This window comes from Erpetoichthys calabaricus, chromosome 8 (genome assembly GCF_900747795.2).
Source record: "Erpetoichthys calabaricus chromosome 8, fErpCal1.3, whole genome shotgun sequence".
Lineage (NCBI taxonomy): Eukaryota > Metazoa > Chordata > Cladistia > Polypteriformes > Polypteridae > Erpetoichthys > Erpetoichthys calabaricus.
The window spans coordinates 166,086,567-166,113,433 of record NC_041401.2 but is presented as its reverse complement, the minus strand read 5'-3'; the positions used below and the strand labels follow the sequence as shown (position 1 = coordinate 166,113,433).

Here is a 26,867-nt window from a genome sequence, read left to right as displayed (position 1 = left end):
CCCGAAAGAGACAGCATTCCACAGAAAACTTTTATAAAACTGTTCCAATTTAAGCTCAAGTACAACAATTAAAATCTAAAACTGTCAGGTATGTCAGGTTTCACAAACCACTTTAGTGAACTGGCACTGACATGGTACTTTATAAGATGTATATTACAAGAGAATGATTAATAAATGACTGCATCATATGTTCAGACATTTTAAAAAGCAGGCAGACAAGCAGTAACATAATGTGTATGCGTGCATGCAAAATTCCGGGGATGACAGGGCAAAACTAAGGAGGATCTTAATATAGCACAATGGTGGGCACTGAGGGCACTGGCATTAAGTGTATCAGGAACCCGGACAACCAGCTGGAAGTTTCCAACATGGCACTACCACAGTATATAAGGAATGGGACACCACCAAAAAATTGCTTGGGTTGGGGGAAGCAAAAAATAAAAATGGGTGAAAACACACCTCTTTATAATGTATCTCAAATGGAGAAAAAAAAAGTGTTCTCCTAAAGACAAGGTTTTTTTTTTTTTTTTTTTTTTTTTTAAACCTGTGGTGCCTTTTAGATCTTTCGCTGTATGGCCTATTTACAAAATAATTACAAACACAGTAATAGTAGCTATGCTTCTTTTTTTCTGCAAAGCACTGGAACTCAGTTCCTTTTATTTATACCTGGGATGACACAGCAAGCATTATTTGTTTCACAAATGAAGTAACTGTTTGCACCAAACATTAGAGAGATGTTTATCATTATTATTTACTTATTTGATGCCAAAGCAATTAACAAAAATTAATTATACTTTAATTACAGTTGAGGATTATTTGAAAAGTACAAATTTAAAAATAAAGAGAAACAGGGATTTTGAACAACTTCTCTAGTTAAAAAGGAAAAATACGGTCAAACTGTAATAAGGGCTTTTCCCTTATTTAGAAATGAAAGTGAATATGCTGTTGTTAGAAATGATATACAAAGATGACATAGGAATCTGAAAATATTTTGGCATTTTAAATAGCGCATCCAGGGTAATATGATTCTGATTGGAGAGATTTAAAAATATGAATTCAAGTTTTAAATATTCAAACCACAATGCAAATTTTCATATACTAAAGTGCTGAAAGTTTGCAGCAGTACTTGAATTTCATACGACACTTAACGTCAATCGATTGTTTCTCTGTAAGAAAGTGAACCAAAAGGGTGATATTAAATGTAATCTGAACATCTGCAGCCATACTAACATCAGCAGTTCCTAAACGAATAACTCTTTAAAAGTTATTTACATTCTCACAAAAATCATTTTATGATGCAAGTATCAAACTGTTTTTTTAACCAAATTTCCCAGGTCCAAATGTGTGTGGATAATGTATCACACTGAAAGAAAAAATTTTATTGACCTGGTCTGGCAGTGTGCCTCACTAAATATCCAAAAGTGTACATGTGAGTGGATACTGACCTTGCTAAGGTTAGCTGAGAATCAGGTTATAGTGCATGCAACCTTTCTAACATGGCTGCACTTATTTAGGGAAACTTTGAGATAGACCCAAAAGAATGTATATTTGCATACTATTCCCTTGCCATTGATTTCCTTTTCACTTTGAAAATCTGAATTATATTATAGCTGTAGAAATTAAAAAATGTTAAATGCACCAGCAAAATCTTTGACACAGTGTAAAAGGCTCTTGCAGACTTTTTGTTTTTTTTAAATTAATGGCACATGCCAGTCTCTGCTTACTGTCTTCAAACAGCATATTTACATGTGGACAAAGGTAATCTTAAAAAAAAGATAATACTGTCATACTTCTCCAACACCCATATGAAGTCAAGAAAACACAGAATAAAAAAAAATATATATTTATTTCTTAAGGTACAATGACAATTAATAAAATAAAATACTGAATGTTTACTGTAAGTGGTTTGAAAATAAAGATAATTTTGAATTTTGGGAGGTGTCAATGGCTGAAAATAAAAGGGTCAATTTAGTTTGTTTATATAAAATCACATAGTTTAGCACTGAAACGCTGAAAAAAGTGCAGCTGGACAACTGAGATTATTAAGAAATAAGCAATGATCAAGCACCAACATGTTAATTTCTACAAAAAAAAAGGTGTGAATTATATGGCTTTCCTTTACCTAGTATATGATGTGATGGATGGCCGGGATGTGTGTCAATCCCCCGTCGATACAAGAGCAGAGACAGGGATGGTGAATCTCCACCCTGATCCCGAGGGACACCCGAAGGGGCCAGTGGGAGGAATGCAGAGAAATTGACCTGTTTCGGGCTGCATGGGACTTGGAGGGCGTTGTCCTACCCCTGCAGTCCCTCTTTCAGGTGTTTCAGGCCCTGAAAGGAAGCGAAGGAAGGGCTGGAGAAGAAGCTCGGCGTGCCAATAGGAGTCATCTTAGAGTGGCTGAGGTACAGGTAAGTGAGGCCTGTGCCGTAGATGAAAGGGGAGGGCGGAGCGCAACGGCGGCCATATTGGTTAGTTCTGCTTGCCAGGCAGCCCCGCCCCCTACAAGAGACGCAGCCGCGATGACTGACAGCGTGGCAGAGGAGCATGCAGGGAGGCAGTTGATGGACATCGGTTGCCAAACTGCCTTGCCGTGACTGCCGGCATCAGTCTCACGGGCGTCGAAAGGGGTGCAAATGGTAAGGGGTCTTCCTTCTTCCCATAAGGGGACTCAGACCGTCAGTGCACCCCAAAGCATGAGGAGATCCCGGAGACAGAAACAGGATCATCCTAACAGTGTGCAGCGCAAGCCCGTCTGCGTAAAGGCGGTGGAGGGCTGCGCTGTGAGGGGGCGGAAACGTCGGGTGTCCTCAGGGGAGTGGACGAGGGAGCAGGACTTCCCATCCTGCTTCCGATCCCTCAGGGGTCGATTCGAAGTGGAGCAGCGTTGCTATAACTGCGGCCACTGTGGTCACGTCTGGCGGTGTTGTCCAGAGAGGACGTCCGATTGGCGTGGACGTCGGGGAAACACCCCCAGACCTGTTGGTTCCATCTCCACAGGGCAGGGCTGCAGACGGGAAGATGACGACTCCCCAACATGGAGAAGATCAGCCCAGTATCTCCCCCTGGACGCTAGATGGCAGCGTCCCTGGGTTGCAATGGTGCCTCAGACTCCCCCAGGGTTTCATGGGGGTTGGAGTTCTGTGCAGCTCTGTGGAGTTTCGCAGGTGCCACCAGGGGGTGCTGCTGGCCCCTTTTAGGCACTGGTTTCGCCTTACCCTTTTCCGGGTACCTAATAAAAGGAGCCAGCAACTACCACTCAGCGGCCAGAGTCGGGTGGAGGAAGACAAGGTTGCCTGGAAGGAGTGGTGGTGCCAGAGAGAGAGAAAGAGAGAAGAAGAGTGCTTTACTTGTGTGCTTAGTGCTTGGGACTGTGTTGTGTCTGTGGGTACGGGGAAGGCGTAGCCCACAGACGAAGAAAAATAAAAGTCTTTATTTTATATGTGCCTCTCATGTCAAGTCTGTGCCGGGTCTTTCTTACAATGGTTATAAAACAAAAGAACGTTAGATGTTCATTAGATATATATACAAAACGAAAAGTTGATTGACTGACTCAAATCACTCATCAACATAAAAGCTCATTTTTGTTTAGTTAAAATACTAAAATTAAGCAGAATGGTAAATTGAGGCTAGAAGGCATCAAAAACGAAAAGACATTTTAATATATCAATACAGCTATACTTGGGGGTAAAAACATGCACCCCCCCTCCCCCAAAATAGAAAAACTAAATACCATAAATCTCAAGTACGCCTTGAAGGATTTCATTTAAATTTGGTGATATTACACAAAAAAAGAAAATTTGCCGAAACATGTTTTTTAATTGACAATAAATTTATCATGTTAATATTTATTAATGTATGATAACCTACATCCTCTGCACTGCACCGAGAGTGTGCTTTATGCAAATAAAGGACACAGCAGAAGTGATGGACATGTAACATGAAGAGTAAAACTAACCGATAGGTTGGAGGGACAACTGAAGATAGGGCAAACGGGACAGAAAAAATAAAACATGACGTTTTGGAAAGTGGAAAGAGAAAGTTGGGAAAAGCTGAATGATTAGCAAGGGCTGTTTTTTTTTTTGGCTGTTGACTACTGACACTCATCTTGGTTATCCGTTCCGTTCTCTTGACCACCTGAAGTATTTAGCACAGCAAAGCACTCTTACATGAACAAGTGAGCAGACCCAAAAATGTATTGAGTGCTATGAAATACTCTTACACAAATGACAAACACAACATTGCCCCAACAAATGAATGATAATGGGGGGTTGGGTTTACGCGGTTACTGATGGAGCTCTGGGAGACTCGGGTTCATAACCAAAGGGAGACACACGTGATAACAACTGTGAGCCTCTTAGTGATGCAATAGCTGCACGGCAGTCCAAAAGTGCTGTGAGGAACCCAGAAGAAAGGTGTGCAGTCACACATTCATGCAGCTTAGAGGCAGCACAGAGGATTACCCGTTTCAATTAAAAATAATACAATTATTTCTAATATTGTGTTTTACAATGACAATGAATAAGAGCTAAGTGACTAGGAAAACCAGAAAAAAGCAGAAATTGATCTAATGCAGGAATGTTCTACTCATGGATCAATTGTGTATAGCATGTTCATGTGTAAGCAGCTCCAGTGAACTAATAATATTATTACTACTTATTATTTGACCAATGTCTTTATCCAAGGCAACTTACAACAATTAAGATACAATTGGTTACATTTCTTTTGTTTTTCCAATTGGAATACAGGCAAGTGAAGTCATACAGTGCAACACAGTCACACAGCGTCAGTAACAGGATTTACACCCACAACCACAAGGTCTGAGGTGCACTATGCCACGCTGCCTGCCAAAAATAAAATTTGTTTTTTTTAAAGAAAAAAAACCCCCACAAATATTGTGTACAGAAGAGCACTTAGTTATATACTACTTCTGATACATATGTCCTCACAGGTGGCGCAGTGGTAGTGCTGCTGCTTTGCAGTAAGGAGACTGTGGAAGATTGTGGGTTCGCTTCCCGGTTCCTCCCTGTGTGGATAGCGCTTTGAGTACTAAGAAAAGCGCTATATAAATGTAATGAATTATTATTATTTATTATTATTCATTAATTAATCAGGTGTAACTGAGGACCATTGTCTTATGAAATTTCCTAGGCAGGTAGAGGTGGGTAACACAGCTAGTAAATGCATATTTTTCATATTTTAATTACCTTGCATTTTGGGCAAGACTCCTGCCTGGCAGGAAATTCAGGAGCTTTCGGAAAATATGTTTTCAGTCTGTTCCACACTTCATTAGAAACAAGTTTTCTCTCATTTTCTGATGTACAAAGCCCACCTGTACAAAAGCAAATATTTTAGTGTAAAAGGATATAAATTTATACTTAACACAACAAAAATAAATGAATAAGAACCATACACACCATGTGAACACAGAATATCTTCATTGAAGTTTAAATTTTCATCATCATTATCATCTTTTTTATCTCCTGCACCTGTTAAAAGGCAAAACATGTACATATCACCCTCTAAAACTTATTTATGAACTAGGGTCACTTAAAACAAGAAAGCAAAAATGACAGAAACCTGATTAAAAAGATAAAAATAAAACAATGTTAACTTTCAGCATTTACCTCCAGCATCTAAGACAGAAATGCTCTCTCCATTTGGTTTGCCATTTGTATGCTTTAGTTCATCATCTTCCTCTTCTAACTGCTCAAGTGCTAACTGCCTCCAGCTTCGAAGAGAAGCTTTACCTATCCAATATCCCTGGTTGCTGCAAAAATGTATGAATGCTGTTGTTATTGAACATATTGCATTTTATGACTCTTCATAGGTACAAGAAATGAATGCACAAGTGTCTCAATATTGATATACTACAAATATCTAAACACAAAGCAAGGTAAATCTTAAATTATGCGTGTGTAATAAACATATAACATTGAGTACTGTTTTTTTTCTTTACACCACAAGAATGTTTTTAGAAGATTTTCACTACACAAGTACGTTTTGTTTTGCGCTGCATTTAAGTAGTTAAAATGCAGATTTAAGAATTATTAAAATCAAATGTTTTCATTTTTAAAGAAACAGAAAGAATATCTCATCCTCAAAATAGTTCTAAACTGCAAAAGCCTTGGCAAAACTTTAAAAAGTAACTATTGCCAAATTATATTTGTGAGTGATAAATGACCAAAATATGAACAGGGTAAGTTTAATATAAATATATATCGTACAGCCAATACTTGTAATATGTTAGGGAGGTTTAAAATATTAAATATCTTAAATTACAGCATGAGGTTTCTCCTTCAAAAATATATGTACTATGGTTTTAATCTTTCAGTATTATGTATCTGTCTTGGTGCAGTTTCACTTTATCTCGTTTTTATTTATTTATTATGATCCTCTGCTGCACAAAATAGTATATTTAGTGCGGTGTGTTGGGTTTTCTGTATGTGTAGACTGTGCCCATTCACTTTCAATCTCTGGAAACTAGATCTGTGAAGTAGCAGCACTATTGTTTATCCATATGTAAGAGCTTTTCAGTTGCTAATACTACATGGTTCTGTATTTCACCACACTATAAACAGTTTCAGACATGTGCATGGTTTAGTACCATTGTACTTATTTACTTTGTTTAAATTAAACCTCCACCCACAATGGTGTCTATGAACAGCAAACTGAACAGAATTTCCGTATTTTACTTAGGAAAAATCATGCAAAGAATCTGTTTCATAATGTATTCCTTTTGATGTCATTAATACACAGTTCCTCAGAGACAATGAATGCACAGGTCCTGAAATTAAAACAATTGCTGCTTCAAAGTGGATATATTTGGCAGGTTTTAAGGCTTTTTTTTTTTTTTTTTTTAATGTTTACACTGATGCCCATAGACCCCATTTTTAAATGTAATTTATTAAAACGTGTACTTAAGAACAATTTTCGATTACAAATTTATGTACACTAGAGTTATGAAAAAGTTTAAATCTGAAATACACCAAACTTACTCTTTTAATGGAATGTAGAATGACAACTTATGGTTGCTGAAGTTTTAATGTGCAATTGAGATTGATTAGAGTAGTAATAAGATTTGTATCTGGTGATATTCTGCCAAGAGGTAAAGCACTGTGTGCTTTGGTTATGACTGTACACAATCATAACCAGAATAATCATTCTGACTACAAGGACATTTTAAGTTGTTCTTGTATTGGCCTTTCTAAAAGAAGCCCAATACATCAATAACAAGTAAGCAGCTCATTGATGAAACACCCACAAACGGAAGATGACACTAAAGTCCATTACGGGCAATGCTTGTCACTTTAATCAAAGCGTAACTGAGTGCATTAAGGATGGCAATTCCAACTCGGTAAAGAATGGCAGATAAATTTAAGCAGGATGAATTTAATAAAAAGTATATATTCTTTACTCTTTGGCAGATAATTACTTTTAAAATATTTACTGGCTCAAAACATACCATAGATACTCGCATATTAGTCAATCTCGCAGATAAGGCGAGTGTATTGTTTAAGCCGAAAATTACAAAATTTGTTATGACCCGCGTATAAGTCGAGGGTAAAACTTGACAGCTATCAGAGATAGAGGGCGACAATCAGCTGTCAATGGCGACAAAACTCACTGTCACTTCACAGGCATTCCCTCTGTGCTTGGAGAAATGCTAGACTCGTTGACTCGGCAACTAGTCCTTGCATGTGCGTGAGCTGCGAAATGTAAACAAAGATAAGATGGCGTCGATATGTCACAAGGGAGCGAAGCGAGTGCAGAAAAGAAAACACTCGGCAGACGATGTTTTGCACATTATCGTTGAGTTGGACTCTGATTTTTCAGAATCGGATTTTAATGACAGTGATCAGGAATCGAGCAAGAGAGTGAGAAGCTGGCATCAGCTGATCGGACACCAGCCGATGCCGTGCCAGCTGAATGCATTCGCGCAGCCAATGCAGCTACGGCAAGGTTCGCATGGGAGGAATACCCAGACATTGATCCGTTGGAGCCGAACTGGCTACCGGACTTCACAAGACAGCATGGCTTGCTGTTGGACACGACATATCACCCGCTGCTGGACTACTTCAGGCTGCTCTCTCCTGATGCTGCTTTTCAGCTACTATCAGACGAGACAAACAGGTAGGCAGAGAAATTTTTTGAATCGCGGGCTGCGCTTGCATCGCATTGATAGCGTGCGTTGCCTTGGTTCTGTTGATTCAAAATCTGGTTGCACGTGGAAGCTAATGGTATGTTTGTTATCCAAAACCTGCAAAAGCTAATGCTCAAATTCAAGTATTTCACAGTTTAAAGAATTATTTAATGAAATTAGAAAAAAACTAGCTAATTAGCAATAGTATTGCTGGCTTATAATTATTTCAAAGACCATGGGAAACGGCAGATGACCGGTGACTTAACACCGTGAAGCGTTGAGTGTACAATGTCATTACCCAAATTCTATGGACAATTGTGTTGCCCTGCACATAAGTCGATTCTGTTTTTTTGAATGAATTTTAAGGCATAAATGTTTTGACTTATACGCAAGTATCTACGGTACCTGGAAATCTATAGATCTTTGTTTAGAAATAATAAATTAATTTATTTGCCTTTGGGCATTAAATATTAAACTAGACTATTTTTTTTTATTTCTATGGAACTGTGTTTGACTTCTGAAACCTGATTCTAGCTTAATAATCTTCAAAAGTGCATGCTTTAAAAAAAACTGTACAAATGTATAAAAAAAAAAAAAAAAAAAAAAAAGACAAATTGTAACTTTGAATAACATGTTCATCTCTTTGTCTGTATGCATATATGTGGAAATGATTCATAAACCTTGCAAGCTAAGTTGAAGTACAAGTGACAAATTCTTACCCGATGTTCTACATTTAAAATAAGGAAACAAACTAACAATTTAGAAAGATACAGTTCAATTTATCTTCTAAGTAATAAAATGTGTTATAAATGTATTGTCTTCTGAAGTATTCATTAAGTGCTAACAGTGACTGCAATTTTATTCTGGTAAAGAGGATTAGGCAAGCCTGGTTTGTGTACAGTGTTTTACTTTTAGTGTTGAGCTTACACAGCTGTTGTAGCACGCAAAGAGCAGTAAAGGCTGATTAATAGCTGTTTAAACCTAAGATTTTACAGAATTGATTTTAATTGTGCCCCTTAAAAATATTTTCATTAGTTCTGCCGTATTATTCCTTTTTTCTAATAACATCAGTATGTATGAAACAATTTAAGTTCTTGTTAACTAGTTTGTTAGAACTGGAGATAAATTATAATTTAACTGTCCACAATATATACACATCTTACCTATTGTTTGAAATTTTTACCATGTTTGAAATAACTTTGTAATCTTCATTTAACTGGTTTTTCAATCGTAAGACCCTGCATCGCTCCACAACACATTCTCTACAAAGAGAAGAATCTGGAGAAAACAGAGTTAGAAACACCTATTACATAAATATTACAAACAAACTTGTAACTCCTAAGATTTTTTTAATGAGTCCTTACTGTCTAATCTGGGACCACCTCCATATCTGTTGAAGAAGATGTCAGCAGCTTTTTGAGATATTCGCTTAACATCTTCAATTTTATCTGGGTGAAGTTTTCCATGACAGCAGCTAAACTTTGAGTTATCAATAGGCTTTGTAACAGTAGAATCATCTAGCCATTTTCGCAACCACTCAAGGGGAATGAACTCAAAAGCCTGACCTTAAGGGAAAAATATACAATGCTAGTTATTTGCAACATAATCTTTATATCTATATGTATTCATCATCCATAAAAAGTACTCTTATTAAAGCATGCTTAAATAAAAACAAGCACTTAAATTAAGGGAAGCTTCCTTCTCATATCTAGTATGAATCTGTACTAAAACTAAAAAATTAATACTTTTGTTACAAAAAGTACTACAACATCAGTAAAATTAAAAACTGTGAAGTCTAAGACATTTTTATTTTCAGTGCACACCACGTGTCCACTTTCATACTTTCACAAATTTAGCAATGATTGAAGACAAATCAACACTACAAATATTAAATGCACATAAAAACTAGTGTAAATCAGCACCTAACTAGTTGACTGAATGTTATTTTAGAGCACTTTTCATTGCAGATCAAGATTCTGTTTCTACTTTTCTCCTCAGCTTTCTGATGACAATTACTCAGATTTAAATGTTTCTAATACAATATATAACCATCAATTTTTATGCAGCTTACATATTTGATCAATAACAGTTTTACTTTCATCCCTATCAAAATATGACAATGCACACTGCAAAGACAAAGCAAGCTTATGTAACTAAAACAGTACAAGCTTATATAACTAAGCAAATAGAAAATAGAACATCTATCCAGCATTTGCTCGTTCTTGATCACGGTACTAGAATGTTTTACAGACCGTCTCCAGCAGGTAACAATTCGTAGATCTCCTTCACCTCTTCATGTTTTGCTTTGCCTTTGTCAACACTCTGTTTCCTCATTTCAGCCATTTCATGACACCACTCTTCAAACTTTCGGTTATCTCGATCCACTAACCTCTGCAGAAAGTCTGGTTAAGTAAACAAAGAGAAGTAGCAAACATCATGTACATGTTTACAAAATTATCACCTTTCTGTAAGTTTAATTTCTACATCCTCAGTTTAACATTTAGAGTGCTAACCTGCCTTGCTGAACTCTTATTTACATTTTTTTTTGTTTACAAATAAACATACTGTTCGGTTAAAACCAAATACAGAGAAAAAACAAAAACTGGAATTCAGTAAAACGAATACATTTTTAAATTGTCACATTAATTTATGTTTACTATAAAAGGTACTGTATTATTGAGAAATGCTTATTATTTAACATTTATTACTTTTACATGTAATTTAAAGAAGCTCCAATTTTGGCATATACTGTACACCTTCACTACTAAAGTTTTAAATTACATACCTGGAACTTGAACATTGGGCTCAGAATGGCTTACTTCTTCCACTTGGCGTTTATAAACCAACATATATGCATTCCGTGAAGAATGATATCCTTTAATGCATTTAGGTTTGCGTGTCTGGGATTTAGAAGGTTCTGCATAAGAGAGATGAAATGATTATCCATAGGATTACCAAGTAACATCAAATAATTTCTGTACTTTCATTGGTAAGTCTCCGGTTATTACATACTATACAAAGCGGATAAAATTCACAAGGAATCATAAACATTTATCAAAAAATGCAATTTACATCTAACAACTAACAATGTTCAGAAAAGAGAATACAAATAACCTACTTGATTATAGATTCACTTGTATCAAACTACTGCAATCAGCTTTCAATATACTGAAAATAAATTTGGCTTAGATTTATATGCTAAGGAAAGTTGTCTGAGACATCACTTGTAATCTTAACTTCCCACACTGAGTACACATGAACTACTGGGTGGTGGTTCATAATAAAAGTGGGGTTGCTGTTGATATGCTGTTCAATCCAAAGCAGAAAAAATGTACAATAACCTCTTTTTTGTGAAAGTAAACAGTCACTTCACACATTAAACATGTACCGTAGTACTAAAAATATCATGTGTCTAGATTAAACTGTGTCTTTATCACACAGGGTGACTTGAGCAACTAAACCAGAGATATGCAGGGCCTTTATGTAATATACTATTTATCTGTCAGATTACTGGAAAACTCATTCATTTCAAAGACCCTGGATGCATTTGATACCATTTACATTTTATACTGGAGGAGAGAACAGTCAATCATGGGGCATATGCATACACCTGGTATACTATGGAGAAGGCCTTTAACCTAACACTTGAAACAAGTGAGCATTCTTTACCACTCTTTCACAACTGTGTGTTGATAACATGAATGTGGCTTATGAGGGAAAAAAAATGACAGCTGCTAATAATAATCTGTTGTTTATCAACTCATGCATAAAGATCCTTCACTCTCAGAAATTCCCTATATCAATTGCAGTAGAATTAAATAACAGAATTTTCAATAAATAGAAGTGTTCTGCGGAGTATTCTGACCAGCACTATGAAATGAATGTGACCTGCCAGCAATCCACCCTTTCCACTTCAAATCTACCTCACCCCCGATTCTGCAACAGCACTATCTTTTGCTCATCCTCCTATGACAAACATACATGCATTAAGACACATCATAGCATTTGAAATTTTCAATGATGTGTATAATTAAAATGATTAATATGAAATGATTTTCATCCTTGTGGTACCAGTGGTAGAAATTATATTGGCTTGTATCAATAAAGATATAAGAAATATTCTTACAATCTACTTCTCTCTTTCATAAAGTCCCCCCTTAGATGACTTGAGGCAGCACTGGGAATAACACCTTTTGAACTGAAATTTCACTTCTTACCAAACTGTGTGCAGCATGGTTTAATTCCATTAAAAATGGGCACTGCACACATCTATTTTGACTAAATGTACTCAGGTCAAGCTACTAAATATCTGATATTGTCAGCTCCCTGCCTTGTGCAACAATACATTTTTAAAATGTCTCATACTCTGAGCAATTTGGGGAAGTAAAAAAAAAAAAAATCGCCTACCTCATTCGCCTGGGATATACTTAACGATACACAAGGTGTACGTTTGAGGATGCTGAAGCTAAGGAAGCAAAGTACTGACTATATTTCCGCATGTACTTTAAGTAAATCTGGAGGATTCCTCAGCACGAGAAATTATCACGGTGAAAAAACAAAGGTTTCTCTGTGTTGTGAGTGGAGGGAAGGAAGAAAGAAAAAAAAAAAAAGATGGCAACAGTGACACAGACGAAGGTATATGAGACCTTTAAATATATTGCATCATTACAATGGGAAATATGCAATGCTTGTATTGCCTATGTGAGAAATGGATGAAGAAAAGCACCATGAACAATAATAATAACACATTTTATTTGTTTAGCACCTTTCCCATGCTCAAGGCACTTCATAGAGTTTAAGAAAGAATGGCTGGGTATACAGTATATAGCATTGTACTAAACCAAATAAATAAATAAATGAAGAGTAAGAGAGTAAATTCAGAGAAAAAGCCTAACAGACAACATAACTGATGGTCTAGCACACACACACAGGTTACATGAGCATCTTGACATAGAGGTAAACTGAAAGAAGGGTAATAAAGTCAGGTAGAGCTAAAAACCTTCCTGAACAGATGAGTTTTGAGTTGTTCTTTAAAAGAATTCATGGAATAAGCTGATCTAATTAATTTTGGTAGGTCACTCCAGAGTCTGGGCGCTATACAGCTAAAGGTCCTGTCACCCATAGAGTGTAGATTAGTGCGGGGCACAATAAGATTGCCAGAATCAGAGGACCTTAGTGGGCAGACAGGCACATAGTGATGGAGAAGGTCACTGATGTAGTTTGACACAAGGTCGTTTAAGGCTTTGCAGGTTATTAGTAGAATTTTATATTCAATTCTGTAAGACACAGGGAGCCAGTGAAGGTGAAGCAGGATGGGTGTTATGTGCTCGCTGCTGCTGGTCCGTGTAAGGACTCTTGCAGCCGAGTTTTGAATAAGCTGGAGCTGTGATATAAGATTAAAAGGGGCACCTGCCAGTAGGGAATTACAATAATTGATGCAGGATGTGATAAAAGCATGGAAAAGTTTCTCAGCGTTAGAAAAGGAGAGGAAGGAGCAAACAAGTGATATGTTACTGAGCTGAAAGTAAGAAAGTTTCTTAATGTGATTTATGTGGGTGGAATAAGAAAGGCAGGAATCAAAAATGACACCAAGATTCTTTGCAGTAGAGGCAGGTCTGATGAGATCACCGCCAAGATTGACTGGGAAAGAGCTCATTTTATTAAGTTGCACTTAATAGTCCCAATTTGCAGGAGTTCAGTTTTGTTGCAATTTAATTTTAAAGAGTTCTGCTCCATCCTGGTTTTAATTTCACTGAGGCAAGTTGTGAGCTGAGAAAGCTCTAATGAAGTTCCAGTATAACATTGAAATAGAGTTGAGTATAATCTGCATAAAAATGATAACTCAGTCCATAGCTACGAATAATATGGCCAAGGGGAAGCATATAAATACAGAAGAAAAGAGGGCCGAGGACAGAGCCCTGAGGAACTCGTTGTGTGACTGGCGCTGTGCTGGACCTGCGGTTGCCAAGACTAACAAACTCTTGCCTGTCAGTCAGATAAGACTTGAACCACTGGACAGCATGTTTTCCATTCTGGACAGTAGAATGTCATATCTGACAGTGTCAAATGCTGCACTGAGGTCTAACAGAATTAATATGCTGGTTTGTCCAGAGTCTGCTGCCATAAGCAAATCATTGGTTACCCGTAGCAGAGCAGTTTCACAGCTATGCTCTGAAACCAGACTGAAAGGGTTCCATCAAATTATTAGAAGTTAAGTAGTTGGTGAGTTGGGAAGCTACAGTACGCTCAAGAACTTTTGACAGAAAAGGCCAAAAATTGTTAAGACTGTCAGCATCAAGACCAAACATTTTTAACATTGGGGTTACAGAAGCGATTTTAAAAGTGAGCGGCACAAACCCAGTGTCAAGGGATGAGTTTATTATTGTTGTAATAGTTGGGATTATGGCATGAAGGCAGGATTTAAGTAGTTTGGTGGGGATGGGGTCCACTACACAAGTAGTTGGCCTCATCTTACAAAGCAGGTCATTAACAAAAGCAGATGTGACTGGTGAGAACTTAAGAGATGGAGCTAGATGGAGTGGGAAAACGGAGAGATATAAACAGATGATGTATTTATGTTAGTTGAATTATTTAGATCTTTAATTTTGTTACGGAAAAAGTGGAGGAATTTCTCACAGACTTCAGTAGAAGAGGTAGTTGGGCCAGATGTGGGTTGGAGTAGTTTATTAACTACAGAGAACAAAACCCTTGGGTTATCATGGTCACTTTCTACTATTCTGCCATAATGGGTGTTCCTGGCAGCAGTTAGTGCTTCTCTGTAAGCTCTTTGGTGGTCAGAGAAAGCCTGGATGTGCATGGTGAGGCCAGACTTAACGTGACATTCTCTCAAGGCGTCGGCCAGCTGCTTTCATAGATTGCAATTCTGAATTATACCAAGAAGCTGAATGCATAAAGGAAACCTCCTTATGTTTTAAAGGAGCTGTTTTATCTAATGTTCAATGAAGGGCTGTGTTATAGTGGTCAACAAGACTATCTAGTGTTAATGGAATAGGTGAAGACAGTAAAAGATCAGAAATGGATCAAGAAAGGATAGAGGAATAGATATTTTTAATGTTTCTGTAAGAAATTTGTCGTTTACAGGTAAGAGGAGGGAGAGGTAATGAGACAGTGAAAAGTACTGTTTTATGGTCAGAGAGTCCCAAATCAGTGCTGTAAGTGTTGGCAACAGATAGTCCAGATGTACAGATCAGATCCAATATATGACCACCACAGTGGGTGGGAAAATCAATGTTGTGTCAAGTCAAAACAATCCAGTAAGGATAGGAATTCATTTCTCAGTTTAGATATGGGGATTTCAATATGGACGTTGAAATCACCAAGAAGAATGACTCTCTGGGAAAAGGGGTTAATAGTTCAGTCATATCAGATAAGAAGGATGCATTGTATTTTGGAAGACGATAAATAACAATGAGTAAGGACCTGATTCCGTTATTAGTTTAAGAGTCAGACATTCGAAAAACAATGGACAATCAATTGGGATTCTTTTGATGTTTAACTCCACTCTGACAATTACTGCAAGTCCTCCGTCTTGTCTTGAGCTACGAGGCTCCGTGAGGAAAGTGTAACCAGGTGGTGTCACCTCCGTGAGAGACGTAAATTCATTTGGTTTTTGCCAAGTCTCCGTTAAGTACAACACAGCATATCAAGTTTGGTGTCAATGATGAATTCTGACAGCACCAATGCTTTGCCATTAAGAGATCTCAATTTAAACAATGCAATATTAGTTGATGAGAGTTCTTTTTGCACAGAGCCATGACCGGAGTTTATTTTCACATACTGTAAATTTGGCACACTGACACTTCTATTTACAGGGTCATGAGTAGGACGGCGTATTCTTTTCATTTGCAGCCTGGCGGTGACCTGACCCCCGATGTACATATTTTGGGCGCCGCAAAATACCGGTGTCTTTTAGGATATTCTAGTCAGACCATTTGCTCTGGACAAACTGTTTAATATGAAAGAGTTTGTCACAAGAGTATTTTAGCATGATACTGAGCAATACTTATCTGATAGCAGTGGGGAAGCAGCACAGCACAGCGGAGCCGGTGAGACAGGCGGAGTGCGGTGGCGCAGATGAGCGGCGATAACAAAGCAGCAGAAAGCATAGGAGGAGTAGGTAGCAGGATTTGGAGGTTCCAACATACAGCCACAAAAAAGTAACGCTGGGTATTACAGGCGTGATCACCCCAGAGCCACAAGCCAGGTGGGTGTGAACATCAGATCAGTTCTTAGTCATAAAGCACAATAAAATAAATCGAGAGCAGACCAGCACAGCAACTATAATCAAGGAGACCAATCATCCCAGGCTCCTAGATTGCCAAGATACAAAGAAATGTTCGTAGGTCTCGTCCCGTGATCCACAGATTCAGTTGTTCCCAGTCAAGGTAAAGTCCATAAGGTCCGTAAAAATTAATCCAAATCCATAAAATTAGAGTCAGCTGCTTCCACAAACTATACGTACAATAAAGAAAATAAAACAAGTGTAAAAAAGTGCAGGATTAAGGCGAATTTTACGAAAACTGTTAACAAGGAGAAGCGGCAGCAGCAGGTGGGCGCCAGTGTCCCCTCCTCTGTCAAATAATATTTGTGTGCCAGCATTTAAGTTTGATAATTTGCTTCACTGCATGAAACCATTAATTAAACATCGAATCATACAGATTTATCCTGTTGGAGCTGCATTGTGGCTTGCCGTCACATGTTGATAGTAAACAACGATGCGGACGTCATGCAACAAAACTTGAACACACCCATATTTTTGCTGCTACTGTAACTATTGCAAGCGTTAATTTAATTTATGATGATGTGCTCAGAGGACTTGTCAAAAGAATGCTGGGAAAGTGTGGCACCCATGATGCGTGCGTGTATGCATTCTGAGCGTGAAGTATAGAAAGTACTTAGAAAGTACTAGAACTGCTATTACTCCTAATCCACTTCCTGCAGTGTTTGGTAGTTAAAAGTGCATTGTGATTAACCTGCTATGACATTATATACTACATCTCTCACTTGTAATCTCATTCAATTTCATTGTAAATTTGCATTTCAAGGCTCTCCAGATTAGACAGACAGAACTTTATTTGTCCCTTGGGAAATTTGGCTTTTTACAATCTCTCTTTAAATAAATAAATGGATAGATAGATAAATAAATACGTACACCACACTATGGTCTGAACACACACCAGAATGACTAAAAAAAAAAAAAAAAAAAAATTAAAAAGAAAATTTCTGACTTGGCTGTTACAGTGAGGCATTATGCAGATGTATTGCTGTTTGTAAAAAGGAGCTCCAGTAATGTTTCATGATTGACTTCTGCTGAATGATTCGTTGGTTGAAAGCCCTCAGTGTTAGTGTGTCAGAGGAGAGGATGTGCAGCATTGTTCATAATGGCAATCAGTTTTGTTTTAATTCTCTCCTTGGCTATGACGTCCAGAGAGCCCAGACTGCATCCCATTACTGAGCCTGCCCTTTTAATTAGTGTGATGATTCGGTGGGCTTCTCTTGAAGCGATGTTACCAGCCCAGCACAACACAGTGTAGACAACTGCACTGGCTATCACAGAGTTGTAGAAGATGTGAAGGATGTCACTTCCCACATTAAAGGAATACACTGTCCTAAAGAAAAACAGCCTGCTTTGCTTTTTCTTGTATAGTTCCTCTGTATTCCAAGACCACTGCAGTCCAGGCACAGTCATTAATGTAGACCCCCAAGTACTTGTAGGAGTGGACCACCACTATATCCACTCACTGAATACTGACGGACATAGAGACAAGCTAAATAGGTAGGGATTGTGTTGAATCAGAAACTGAATTGGACATGAATGTTTGTATCACTTTTTATATGCTCAGTTTTTCTGTAACATACTTATTACAACATATTCTTATCCACATTAATAAAAGTATACAGTGGTGTGAAAAACTATTTGCCCCCTTCCTGATTTCTTATTCTTTTGCATGTTTGTCACACAAAATGTTTCTGATCATCAAACACATTTAACCATTAGTCAAATATAACACAAGTAAACACAAAATGCAGTTTGTAAATGGTGGTTTTTATTATTTAGGGAGAAAAAAAAATCCAAACCTACATGGCCCTGTGTGAAAAAGTAATTGCCCCCTGAACCTAATAACTGGTTGGGCCACCCTTAGCAGCAATAACTGCAATCAAGCGTTTGCGATAACTTGCAATGAGTCTTTTACAGCGCTCTGGAGGAATTTTGGCCCACTCATCTTTGCAAAATTGTTGTAATTCAGCTTTATTTGAGGGTTTTCTAGCATGAACCGCCTTTTTAAGGTCATGCCATAGCATCTCAATTGGATTCAGATCAGGACTTTGACTAGGCCACTCCAAAGTCTTCATTTTGTTTTTCTTCGGCCATTCAGAGGTGGATTTGCTGGTGTGTTTTGGGTCATTGTCCTGTTGCAGCACCCAAGATCGCTTCAGCTTGAGTTGACGAACAGATGGCCGGACATTCTCCTTCAGGATTTTTTGGTAGACAGTAGAATTCATGGTTCCATCTATCACAGCAAGCCTTCCAGGTCCTGAAGCAGCAAAACAACCCCAGACCATCACACTACCACCACCATATTTTACTGTTGGTATGATGTTCTTTTTCTGAAATGCTGTGTTCCTTTTACGCCAGATGTAACGGGACATTTGCCTTCCAAAAAGTTCAACTTTTGACTCATCAGTCCACAAGGTATTTTCCCAAAAGTCTTGGCAATCATTGAGATGTTTCTTAGCAAAATTGAGACGAGCCCTAATGTTCTTTTTGCTTAACAGTGGTTTGCGTCTTGGAAATCTGCCATGCAGGCCGTTTTTGCCCAGTCTCTTTCTTATGGTGGAGTCGTGAAATCTGACCTTAATTGAGGCAAGTGAGGCCTGCAGTTCTTTACACGTTGTCCTGGGGTCTTTTGTGACCTCTTGGATGAGTCGTCTCTGTGCTCTTGGGGTAATTTTGGTCGGCCGGCCACTCCTGGGAAGGTTCACCACTGTTCCATGTTTTTGCCATTTGTGGATAATGGCTCTCACTGTGGTTCGCTGGAGTCCCAAAGCTTTAGAAATGGCTTTATAACCTTTACCAGACTGATAGATCTCAATTACTTCTGTTCTCATTTGTTCCTGAATTTCTTTGGATCTTGGCATGATGTCTAGCTTTTGAGGTGCTTTTGGTCTACTTCTCTGTGTCAGGCAGCTCCTATTTAAGTGATTTCTTGATTGAAACAGGTGTGGCAGTAATCAGGCCTGGGGGTGGCTACGGAAATTGAACTCAGGTGTGATACACCACAGTTAGGTTATTTTTTAACAAAGGGGCAATTACTTTTTCACACAGGGCCATGTAGGTTTGGATTTTTTTTCTCCCTAAATAATAAACACCATCATTTAAAAACTGGATTTTGTGTTTACTTGTGTTATATTTGACTAATGGTTAAATGTGTTTGATGATCAGAAACATTTTGTGTGACAAACATGCAAAAGAATAAGAAATCAGGAAGGGGGCAAATAGTTTTTCACACCACTGTATGTGCATCTGTCTATGTCCCTGGTCCGGTTGCTATGTCTCTGTCATTTCAAAAGATAATGAATCACTAACATTTTTAGTAATATAATGCATTGCATTTGTCATTTCAATAGATGCTGCATAACAAACATTACATTGCTTTTATGAATTCCATACCAAAAATGGCATATTATAGAGACGTATGCATTGTATGATGGATGCATTGCAAACATTAACGCTGAGGTATATGTTGATTACTTAGATTTCTTATATGGGTACCATAGCTAGTATATCCAATAAAGTGGAAAAAAGACAATAATTAGTTTGCCACATACCTCTAGATAGCACAGTGCAAAACAAATACAGAATAAAATAATCATTACCACATTCTACTAGTGCATGAACAGCAAACATGGGTAATCACTTTAGACGGTACATACAATTTTGCTTCCTTATTAACAAAGGAAGGATATCAATTACTTTTCTTATCAAACATCTATATATATAATTCACTAAGCCAGGAGACAAGTAGCCGACCATGGAAAGCACGCCGGTAGGGGCGTGGATTATATAATTCACTAAGCCAGGAGACAAGTAGCCGACCATGGAAAGCACGCCGGAAGGGGCGTGGATTCATTAAACCGCCGACAAGTAAGACGCCAATGGCGCACGCAGGAAGGAGCCACGCCCACCAACTCTTAGACCATTGGATACGCCGAAAAAATCACAGTCACGCCCACCAACTCGGACGCGACGCCTCGAAAAACATGGCGTCATTTCTGTTTGTCTGTGCCACATTCCACTTGCAGCTCTGAGCTACGTTGACTTTTCATTAGTCAACCTCGGTGGAATCTTGGTTCACACAGAGGCAGCGCGAGAGACAGAGCCGTGCGCGCGCACACACACACACACACACACAACGCCAGAGAGAGACAGAAGCATACACAGGCAGCGCATGAGAGAGAGCCACGCACACACACACAGAGGCAGCGCCACAGAGAGACAGAGGCACACACAGAGGCAGCGCCACAGAGAGACAGAGGCACACACAGGCAGCGCAAGAGAGAGCCGCGCAATCCTTTAAAACTGAAGTTAAAACACAATGAAGGAAGCAGTCTTTAAAAATCAATAAGCCCTGTGCCTCTTTTTCATTAGCCTCTCACCTGCTTCAGGCCCTGCAACAGTCGAGACGCTCTCTCTGCAGCTGACCTTCTCTGTGCCTGACTCCACTACTGTCAGTCAGTCACCTGATTAAAAATGGCCTTTTCAATGTGAGCTATGGACCCGCTATACCACAGGAACACATTGCCTTCGAGCTTTCTCTCTCTCTCCTCACACACTGCACAGGGGAGAAATGCCCGAAGCACGAGTCTACACTGTGAGTGCGATGATTATTTATTTAAAAATGGGCTTTTGAAGGGGAGCTGTGGACCCGCTATACCACAGGATCACCTGTGACATTGCCTTCATATTGTTTTCCTTTTATTTATAATCCTGTTGAGCAGATCAGACACCCAGGCAAACAACACTGAATAATCAATAGCTCCAACTACTTTGCCCGCCCCCACTCCTCATCTGAGGCGGTTTCGTCTCTGTTCAGCAGTGTTTGCCAAACTCGGTCCTGGTGAACCCCTGTGGCTGCAGGGTTTTGTTCCAACCAGATTCCTAATCATTAATGCCGGTGAAACTCATCCGGGATAAGTCGGTTTTTCAAACGCAGCCATGTAGCAGATTAGTCTAGCAAGATGTAATAATCCGAGATGAATGCGCGCCCTCGCGCTGAGTGAAAAGCCAATATATATTGAGTCTACAAAACATGATCACCAAGTCTTTGATAGGCTGCAACAAAATGATGAAAGAACGGGCGCATTTTTTTCACACAAGCTGAGTGAGTGGGTGTTAGTTAGTTAATTAGCAACTCGAAGGATTAAAAAACATTGAAAAAGCGGCGCGGATTGGTTTGCAGCATGTAAAACAGTTTGTTTGTCGCAGATAAATTTGCTATCCACACAGGGACGAACCGGGAAGTGAACCCATAATCTTCCACTGTCTCCTTACTGCAAAGCAGCCGTACTACTACACCGCCACAAGGCAGTTAAACAATGCACTGGGCCACATGTTCATTTTTTCCCCTGTGCTTAAAAGACATTAAAAAACTGTTTCTCAACTGTGACTCCCGAACAACTCAGTACGCGAAAAGCGGCCAGAATCGCAAACAACAATCAAAACTCTACGTGACTCACAGGTAGTGATGGGCCGTTCTATACTAAGGTTTCGACACTCTGTCGAGCTTTCGAAGCACTGCAGATTTTAATACTTGATCGAATAATGACATCTGTGATTTAAGGATTTCACATTTTCTTTCTCAAATGTGCTTACCTATATCATGGCAAAGTACAGGGATAAACCTTTATTTTCTGTCTACTCCGTTTTAATTAAGACAGACCAAACAAAACATTTAAGGCTATTAAATGTGATCTCAAGAAAAGATCAGGGTTAATTATAATACTAATAACAGGAGCGATTATAATGATACAGTGCAAAAGTAAATACTAATTGAAAGAGCCGGGAATGCATGAGGTGAGGCGTCTTATTTTGTTTAACTCTTGCTATCGTATAGTGCATTCTGCCTGTCGGCATTAGTTATATTTATATTTTTTAGACATCAGACACTAGAAGCTACTGACGAACCCTTCTCTTCGTTGTCAGTCTGTAGCTACGAAAAAATAAAAGCAATACGACTTTTAACAGACGTCATTGAAGTGTATCATAAGTTTCTGTAACGTTAATGAAAATGGCCAGAAGGTGTCACGTGACAGGTGAGTGTCAAATGCTTCGAAGCTTCTATACGATTTCCGACACAATTGCTTCAAACGTGTTGATGCTTCTCAAGGCTTCACCCCGCCCATCACTACTCACAACTTATTGAACGACAAATCAGCAGACTAGCATGACGAATGGGGCGTAATGGGCGTCCTTCCCCTCTCCTCCGGATTTTTCAAATGTTAATTTTTTCCCTGTGCTTAAAAATCATTAAAAAAGTGGCCTGATTATGCGGCATATGGTACGCCGCGGGTTGGCTAGTTTATAATATTAGAATAATTTTTATATTGGGTTTTATTTTGCTTTGCAGATTATTCAGAGCTCTCAAGTATCAAAATTTACATTTTCCACCATAAATATACACAATTAAAGGAATACTCCTCTCTAATATTATGTTTTATATGAAAAATGTTTGATCTCATTATTTCATGCAGAGTGAAGAGAAAAAGATTATGATAATATCAGATAAAAAGATGAAATTATACATTTTTCTTGACCATCACCACAAACAACACGGGGTAAGTAACATATCAAAACTAATATTTTTTGGATAAAATATTCCTTGCTGTTGTTGTAGAATTTATAGTAACAAGTGGTAAGGCTGGAGTGAGTGCTCACTTAGCACCTTTCAAAAGGCAAGACTTTCTGCTAGCAAAAGCAAAGGCAATACATTTGTAAAAAAACACCTTATCAGGTCGGCGTTTAGGTAAATATCAATCAAAGCATATATAATTAAAATACAATCCTAGCTCATAGTAACATAATACATTTTAAGCTTTGCTCACCTATATCTTCTTCACTTCCAAGTTGAAGTTTTTTCCCTTCCATTTTTTCAATCTCTTCATCATTAAATTTATACCAGTCATTTGTTCTGCCATCTCGTAAATGAGCTATGTAGTGGCCAGAGTATGCACTAACCCCTCTGTGTATCAGCACCGCGTTCAGCTCATAAACACACTTTTCATCTATAACATACACAATACGTAAAGCATTACACTACATAGATTATAACTGAATATAATACACAAAAATTTAAAAAATTCACATACATATGTATACACATTTAACTTAATATGTATACATGAATATAATGTATACAGCACTCTTTTATTTAATAAATTGTACTTTACTTTTCACCTAGTACTGCTTTTGTATTATTTCATAGGATTTTGTCATTAAACATATTTATTTTGGTAATTATACTTACAAAGTGGTCATGTCAAATTACCCAAAAAAGCAACATCATAAGAATTAGTAATTTCATCTAATGTTCTCAAACTTTTATGTCCTGCAACTCCTTTTTAAACATGAAGGTCATAAGCCACTTTTCCATCTTGATCTGAGGCTAAGGATCTGTGCTGGTATCCAGAAGGTTGCCGGTTCAAATCCCCGTCACTGCCAAAAGAGATCCTACTCTGCTAGGCCCTTGAGCAAGACCCTTAACCTGTAATTGCTCAGGGGGCGCTGTACAATGGCTGACCCTGCGGTCTGACCCCAAGGGTTATGCGAAAACTAACAAATTCCTTATACAAGAAATTGTATAAGGCAAAAAATAAAAATAAAGAACACTGAATCTTGATGAATGAAATATTCAAGTGGAAAATACTGTGTAATTCGTTGAGAACAAAATTATGTAACAACGATCAATGGAAACCAAAATAACCAACCCATTGAGGGCTGGATTAAACATCATACCGAAACTCAAAATCCAAAGCCAAAATCACAAGCTGATCCAACTTGATTGAATTTCATCACAGCAACTTATAATGTAACTCAGTAGTGTGTATGGCCTCCACATGCCTGCATGCACTTCCTACAACATCTGGGCATGCTCCTCATAAGATGGCAGATCATGTCCCAGGGGATCTCCTCCCAGACCTGGATCAGGGCATTAGTCAGCTCCTGAACTGTCTGTGGTGCTAATTAGTGACACTGAATGCACCCGGATGTTCTTAATTGGATTTAAGTCTGGGGAACATGGTGCCAGTAAATGGCATCAATGCCTTCGTCATCCAGGAACTGCCTACACACTTTGGCCACATATTGCCTTGTACCAGGAGGAACCTAGGGCCCACTGCATCATCATGGTACTGGTTGCCTCCCCAGACCATCAATGACCCACTGCCGGGCTGGACGGAGTGGATGCTGTTGAAGGCTTTCTGACGTTCACTTTTTGTCTCTAGTCTCGTATGTCTGTTACATGTGCTCAGTGTGAATCTGCTCTCGTCAGTGAAGAGAACAGACACACCAATGGCAGAGCTACCAATTGTGGTATTCTCTGGTGAAGGCCAATTGAGTTGTACAGCGATGGGCTGCAAGCACAGGTCCCACTAAAAGGTGTCGGACCCTCATGCCACGATCATGGAGTCTGTATCTGACATTTTGGTCAGAAACATGCACCCCAGTATCCAGGTGGAATTTATTTCGTAGGGCTCTGGCAGTGTTCCTCCTCATGCAAATGAGCAGATATTGGTCCTGCTGCTGGGTTGATGACCTTCTCTTGCCCTGTCCAGCTCTTAGTATCTCCTCCATGCTTCTGAGACTGGGCTGGGAGACACAGCAAACCTACTTATGACGGCATGTATGGATGTGACATCCTGACGGAGCTGGACTACTTGTGTCACCTGAATTGGCTGCAGGTACCGTCTCATGCTACCAGTAGTGACAAAGGACAATTTTCATTGATGCTTTTGTAAGAATTACGAATGGTATGCCTTTTAGTCACAAGTATAATTCATTTCAAATACAGTATAACATTTCATCCTCAATTTCTATACATAATTAAAAGCAAAGTTGCTGGAGAAAATGGGAGAGACAGGAAATATTGTTATAACTCCGGTTAAGTGTTTAACCCATGTCATAAATTACAGTTTAAAATATAGCATACTTCCAACAGAAGAGAAGAAAGAAAGATGCAGAAATTATGTTGCCTCTTTAGGTGATACTTCAGGTAAGTTTCTCAAACTGATACAAGACATCTGTCAATCTTTGCATGAAATAATTGTTTTCTCTGCAGATGAAGCAGCAAATTAGCTACAACTTAATTTTTTCTCTCAAAATACCAACCTGAGAAATTCACATGTACAAAACAATGTGAGAAAATAAGATGAGAGAAGTGATGACTAAGAAAATCCCCATCACAAGTGATTGCAACAAACTGGCAATGACTATTTTCAAAGAAAAAAAACTGATGATAGAATGCAATAGGGCTAGCAGTGGCTTGCTGCCACTACTACTGTCAGAAAGACGCTTTGCAATTTGTAGGCAGATGATATATCTTTTGTATAGGCATGACTGTACATAATATTAATAATTCTTTACAATTCTGTAGTGCTTCATTGTCAATATTTTATAGTATAATACTAAAGACCCCTTGCTTGAAACACTAACTACTATATTATAATATATAGTATATTCTTATTATTTTAAAGTCTTGGTTTCAACATCATTCAATCATGTGAATATCCTTGACATTATGTTTATTCCTCTATTATTGCATTATTATTGTTTATTGACTTTCTATTTTTCTAAAAATAATTTGATCTAATATAGCTTTTTTGTTTTCTCATTTTATTATACTGTAGCTTTTGTGCTGAATATTTAATTTTATTAAAAGATCAATTTCTTTGTGACTCATTGAGATATTTCTGACTATTTAATTTTTTCTGGTTCTGTTGCTTCTTTTTGTTGTTTACTTTAGTATTTGGTTGGCTACATATAAAAAAACTATGTTTATTAATTTATGCAACTACAACAGAACCCAGATCATCTGAGGTAATGTGGGCTGATGCTAACTTAAAACTCTGATAAAACATAAGGCTGCAGCCATTTCAGATTGAAATTATGGACATAAAAGAGTTTTTCAATTTATATGGTACAGTATCACTTTTAAGCATTGTTTCATACTTTAGTACTGTTGGATGAGTAATAAAATTTTTTCGGACTTCAGTACTGGTGTAGTGAAAACCACCAGGTCTAATTCCAGCCCCCCTGGTTTGCCATGCCATCATGCCACACTACGATCCATTTCTTTTGTTTGTAAGCGTTAAGTCATGATCAAGTTGAAGCAATAACTACAAAACCATGCTGTGTTATTACAGTCTCCTTGGTGTGCCGTGCCTTGGCGCTGCACTATGCACCACTTCCCTCTTGATAGTAGTACAGTCCTGATCATGTCAAAGCTGTAAATTGTTCCCTGTGAAGTTCTGATTGCACCAAAGTAACATGCACTCAGTTTTTATATAATCTGGGCACTGATAATTGGGGTTCTACTATAGAATGCTTTACCACCAGACAAAACTTTGAACTATGAAACAGCACTTTAAGTATACTTCTTAAACTTAAATCAGCTTATGGTGAAGTTTAAACTTCAATTTGAAAACCTCT

General features: G+C 38.3%; 1 protein-coding gene across 3 annotated transcripts in view; it reads right to left on the bottom strand.

Annotated features, from left to right (window-relative positions):
* The window catches only part of usp48 (ubiquitin specific peptidase 48), an 81,867-nt gene that overhangs the window by 23,456 nt on the left and 31,544 nt on the right, over nucleotides 1-26,867 (bottom strand). For all 3 annotated transcript variants that reach the window (XM_051930369.1, XM_051930370.1, XM_051930371.1), the window contains 8 exons: nucleotides 23,267-23,446; nucleotides 10,929-11,060; nucleotides 10,396-10,545; nucleotides 9,508-9,708; nucleotides 9,307-9,421; nucleotides 5,628-5,770; nucleotides 5,418-5,489; nucleotides 5,208-5,332 (listed from right to left, as the gene is read on the bottom strand). In XM_051930369.1, the coding sequence (XP_051786329.1) occupies nucleotides 5,208-5,332; nucleotides 5,418-5,489; nucleotides 5,628-5,770; nucleotides 9,307-9,421; nucleotides 9,508-9,708; nucleotides 10,396-10,545; nucleotides 10,929-11,060; nucleotides 23,267-23,446 (1,118 nt within the window). The remainder of the gene's footprint in view (nucleotides 1-5,207; nucleotides 5,333-5,417; nucleotides 5,490-5,627; nucleotides 5,771-9,306; nucleotides 9,422-9,507; nucleotides 9,709-10,395; nucleotides 10,546-10,928; nucleotides 11,061-23,266; nucleotides 23,447-26,867) is intronic.